This window comes from Electrona antarctica, assembly GCF_951216825.1.
Source record: "Electrona antarctica genome assembly, chromosome: 2".
NCBI classification, from domain to species: Eukaryota; Metazoa; Chordata; class Actinopteri; order Myctophiformes; family Myctophidae; genus Electrona; species Electrona antarctica.
This window is the reverse complement of record NC_136807.1, coordinates 49,432,637-49,437,323: the sequence shown is the minus strand read 5'-3', so window position 1 is coordinate 49,437,323 and position 4,687 is coordinate 49,432,637. Positions and strand designations below refer to the sequence as shown.

The window sequence follows — 4,687 nt, the reverse complement described above, 5'->3', positions numbered from 1 at the left end:
GTGGCGCCATTAGAGCCTAAAGGTGTCAGTCAGTTGGAGAGGAGGCAGATGGGGGCCGGGGGAGAGGTGGAGAGGGAGGGAGAGGGTGAGGAGGGGTCTGCCGCTGCTGCTGTGGGGCGAGGAACATTGCACATGGGGGAGGGGGAGAAAGAGATCCGAGAGGCGCGGCGGCAGAGAGAGAAAGAACCGGGGGGAGAGGAGGAGGAGGTGGAGGAGGTGAAGAGGGAGAGGAGCAGCGACGGGACAACAAAGAGAGAGAGCAGTCAAACAGATGTGAGTGTAGACGGGCAGAGAGAGGGAGAGATGCAGAAAAAGAGAAGAGAGAGCGAAGAGAGAGAGAAAGGTCAGGAGAGGGGTAGTAGTAGTAGCAGCACCATGCGCTTCACACAGGCCCAGAAAGGAGAGAGAGAGAAGAAAGAGCAGCAGGCCGATGAAAGCCGAGAGGGGGGTGAGATGGAAGAGGGAGCAGGGCAGGTGGAGGTGGCGGCGGAGGAGAGGCATAGTTCAAGGGGAGAGAGGAGCCTGGAACGGCTGATAATGGTCGCAGACGATGAAACGTGGCTGGAAGAGAGGGAGAAGGAGGCGTTGGCGCCGTGGCCTCGCTCTCGGCGGGCCGCCAACAGGCACCCCCACTTTTCCCAGTATAACTTCCAGGTCCAGATACCCGAGAACCAGCCCGCGGGTTCCTCGGTCATAGCCATGTCCGCTTCCGACCCGGACACGGGAGATGCCGGCAGGGTCAGCTACTCCATGGCGCCCCTGATGAACAGTCGCTCAACGGATTACTTCCACATCAACGCAGACTCTGGCCTCATCTCCACCACTCAGATCCTAGACAGAGAGCACATGGACTTGCATTACTTCCGCGTCACAGCGACCGATCACGGCAGCCCACGATTCTCTGGCACGACGATGGTTGCGATCACGGTCTCCGACCGTAACGATCACTCCCCCAAATTTGAGCAGACGGAGTACAGGGAGACCATCAGGGAGAACGTGGAGGAGGGGTACCCCATTCTGCAGCTCCGAGCCACGGATCTCGACTCGCCGTCCAACGCCAACATCCGCTACAGGTTCGTGGGCGACACGGCCGGCATGGCGCGAGCCGCGTTCGAGATCGACCCCCGCTCCGGCCTCATCACGACGCGTGGCGCGGTCGACCGCGAGACCAACGAGCACTACACGCTCCAGGTGGAGGCCAGTGACCAGGGGAAGGAGCCCGGGCCGCGCTCGGCCAACGTCAAGGTCTTCATCACGGTGCTGGACGAGAACGACAACGTCCCTCAGTTCAGCGAGAAGCGCTACGTGGTGGCGGTGCGGGAGGACATGCGTCCGCACTCCGAGATCCTGCGCGTGAGCGCCACGGACCGCGACAAGGACGGCAACGCCGCCGTGCACTACAACATCATCAGCGGGAACAGCCGCGGGCAGTTCTCCATCGACAGCGTCACGGGCGAGATCCAGGTGGTGGCGCCGTTGGACTACGAGGCGGAGCGCGAGTACACGCTGCGCGTGCGGGCGCAGGACAACGGACGCCCGCCGCTGTCCAACAACACCGGCATCGTCAGTGTCCAGATCACGGATGTCAACGACAACCCGCCCATCTTCGTCTCCACGCCCTTCCAGGTGTCCGTGCTGGAGAGTGCGCCCGTGGGGAGCTCCATCCTCCACATCCAGGCCATAGACACGGACTCCGCCGACAACGCCCGCCTTGAATACAGGCTGACGGGAACCAGCCCTGACACGCCCTTCCTCATCAATCCCGCCACGGGCTGGGTGACCGTGAGCTCGGCGCTCGACCGGGAGTCGGTGGAGCACTACTTCTTCGGCGTGGAGGCCAGGGACTACGGCGTGCCGCCTCTCTCCGCCACGGCGAGCGTCACCATCACGGTGATGGACGTCAACGACAACCGGCCGGAGTTCCTCCAGAAGGAGTCCTACGTCCGGCTGAACGAGGACGCGGCGGTGGGCACCAGCGTGGTGACCGTCACGGCCGTGGACCGAGACGTCAACAGCGCCGTGACCTACCAGATCACCGGCGGCAACACCCGTAACCGCTTCGCCATCAGCACGGCCAGCGGGACGGGCCTGCTGACCCTGGCGCTGCCGCTGGACTACAAGCAGGAGCGCCGCTACGTGCTGACGGTCACCGCGTCGGACCGCACCCTCCACGACACCTGCCAGGTGCACGTGAACATCACGGACGCCAACACGCACCGGCCCGTGTTCCAGAGCGCCCACTACTCGGTGAGCGTGAACGAGGACCGGCCTCCCGGCAGCACCGTGGTGGTCATCAGCGCCACGGACGACGACGTGGGCGAGAACGCCCGCATCACGTACTTCCTGGAGGACAACATCCCGCAGTTCCGCATCGACAACGTGTCGGGGGCCATAACCCTCCAGGCCGAGCTGGACTACGAGGACCAGATGACGTACACCCTGGCGATCACGGCGAAGGACAACGGCATCCCACAGAAAGCCGACACCACGTATGTGGAGGTGAACGTGAACGACGTGAACGACAACGCCCCCCAGTTCCTCAGCCCGCGGTACCAGGGCACCGTGAGCGAGGACGCGCCCTCGTACACCAGCGTCCTCCAGATCTCGGCCACCGATCGCGACGCGCACACCAACGGACGTGTCCAGTACACCTTCCAGAACGGAGAGGACGGGGACGGGGACTTCACCATCGAGCCCATGTCCGGTATCGTCCGGACCTTCCGCCGCCTCGACCGGGAGAGCGTGCCCTTCTATGAGCTCACGGCCTACGCTGTGGACCGCGGGGTTCCGCCTCAACGTACACCTGTCCATATTCAGGTAATGAAAAACCTTTTCTTTTTCTTATAATTTTTATCCCACGATTTTGTAACACATTTTTGAGCCCTGTGTCAATTATCTAATGTGATCCTGGGCTCTACACACCCTCCGCCAACCTAGTCCCCATATATGGGGGACATGGGGAGAGCAACGGACTTGAACTCATGCTTCCTTCATGCCTGAGTGTCCAAGTTGCTCCTTTACACCTGACAGGGGGGAGTTTCCCTGGTTGGACGTAGCGCGTGGAAGGAACACGTTATTCCAATGCTCAACTTTTATTGCTGATATTAAGCCCTATATTTTCTTATTCCTATAGTTCTTTGCCTTTTTCTTTACCATCTTGAAAAACATTTTTGAATACTTCAACTAGCCGATCTACATCGACACGTTGTGAGCTTGTAGATTGGCTATTTTAACTATTACACTTTTCTTTCTTCAAAATAGTAAAATAAAAAGGTATAAGGGGTTTAGCATGGATGAAAATAGAGCCTTAAATCTCCTATTGTTGCATATTGAAATAAACCATAGTTTATTTAATCAACAATGTCTTTTGCAATGCATGGTACAGTTGCTTGCCATGTTTTCCATTCCGCCGCATGTCAAACTGTAATCAATCACATTTTTCATAGTGATGTCAAACTATCAACCCCTTCAGTCATGCTTGAAACACTGTACTGTACATTGTAGAATATTGTATTTTATTTTAAGGCGGTGGTGGCGCAGGGGTAGAGTACCTGATGGTAACCGTAAGGTTGCCAGTTCGAACCCGGGCTCCCCCAGAGTTACTGTCGAAGTGTCCTTGAGCAAGACACTGAACCCCTAATTGCTCCCTATGTGCTAGTTGGTGCCTTGCATGGTTTCCGCTGCCATCGGTGTATGAATGTGTGTGAATGGGTGAATGTAATGCACAATCTATGTAAAGCGCCTTGGATAAAGGCGCTATATAAATGCACCATTTACCATTTACCATTTTATGTCAATTTGATCAGGTGACAGTGCTGGATGTGAACGACAATGCCCCAGTGTTCCCAGACGAAGAGTTTGAGGTCCTGGTGAAGGAGAACAGCGCGGTGGGGACTGTAGTCGCACAGATTACTGCCACCGATCCTGACGAGGGAGCCAATGCCCAGATCATGTACCAGGTCTGTTAATGCCTTATTTCATTTATTTTCTAAATTATTATTGTGGGGACCGATGTTCCCGTGCTGTGACGTCAACCGTTTACAACAGGTTTCTATATCTAGATACAAGAACAAACCCATTCTGAACGGGAACCCCTTTTGGTGTTTTAAGCATTATGTTATGCTTCAGCTGTTGAAAAAGACGTTTTTAACTCATATCTTTGCTTCTGGAGATCCCTGGAACTACATATTTTCAGATGGGGGTCGGCGGCATATTACATATAATTTTTGGGGTCCTTGACATGAAATATTGAGAACCACTGATAGAAAATGCATGCAAAATACATTTTAAAAATATTTTTTTTAAATTTCGACGTCAGGCCTATAAGTGACCTATTTTCCTCCCCTCTCCTCTCCTCCAAATTCAGATCGTGGAGGGGAACATCCCGGAGATCTTTCAGATGGACATCTTCTCCGGAGAGCTCACGTCGCTCATCGACCTGGACTACGAGACGCGCAACGAGTACATCATCGTGGTGCAGGCCACCTCGGCTCCTCTGGTCAGCCGCGCCACCATCCACATCCGCCTGGTCGACCAGAACGACAACCGGCCCACCCTGCGGGACTTCCAGATCGTCTTCAACAACTTTGTCTCCAACCGCTCCAACAGCTTCCCCGGCGGCGTCATCGGCCGGGTGCCCGCGCACGATCCGGACGTCTCGGACCGCCTCTACTACACCATCGATCGG

The 4,687-nt window shown here is 56.2% G+C and overlaps 1 protein-coding gene across 1 annotated transcript in view; it reads left to right on the top strand.

Moving 5' to 3' along the window:
- Positions 1–375: 375 nt before the first annotated feature.
- The window catches only part of celsr3 (cadherin, EGF LAG seven-pass G-type receptor 3), a gene marked incomplete at its 5' end in the record, with an annotated part of 178,442 nt that continues 174,130 nt past the window's right edge, over positions 376–4,687 (top strand). The window contains 3 exon segments of the mRNA XM_079516266.1: positions 376–2,817; positions 3,807–3,959; positions 4,367–4,687. The exon segment at positions 4,367–4,687 is cut by the window's right edge and continues 17 nt beyond it. Coding sequence (XP_079372392.1) covers positions 376–2,817; positions 3,807–3,959; positions 4,367–4,687 — 2,916 coding nt within the window.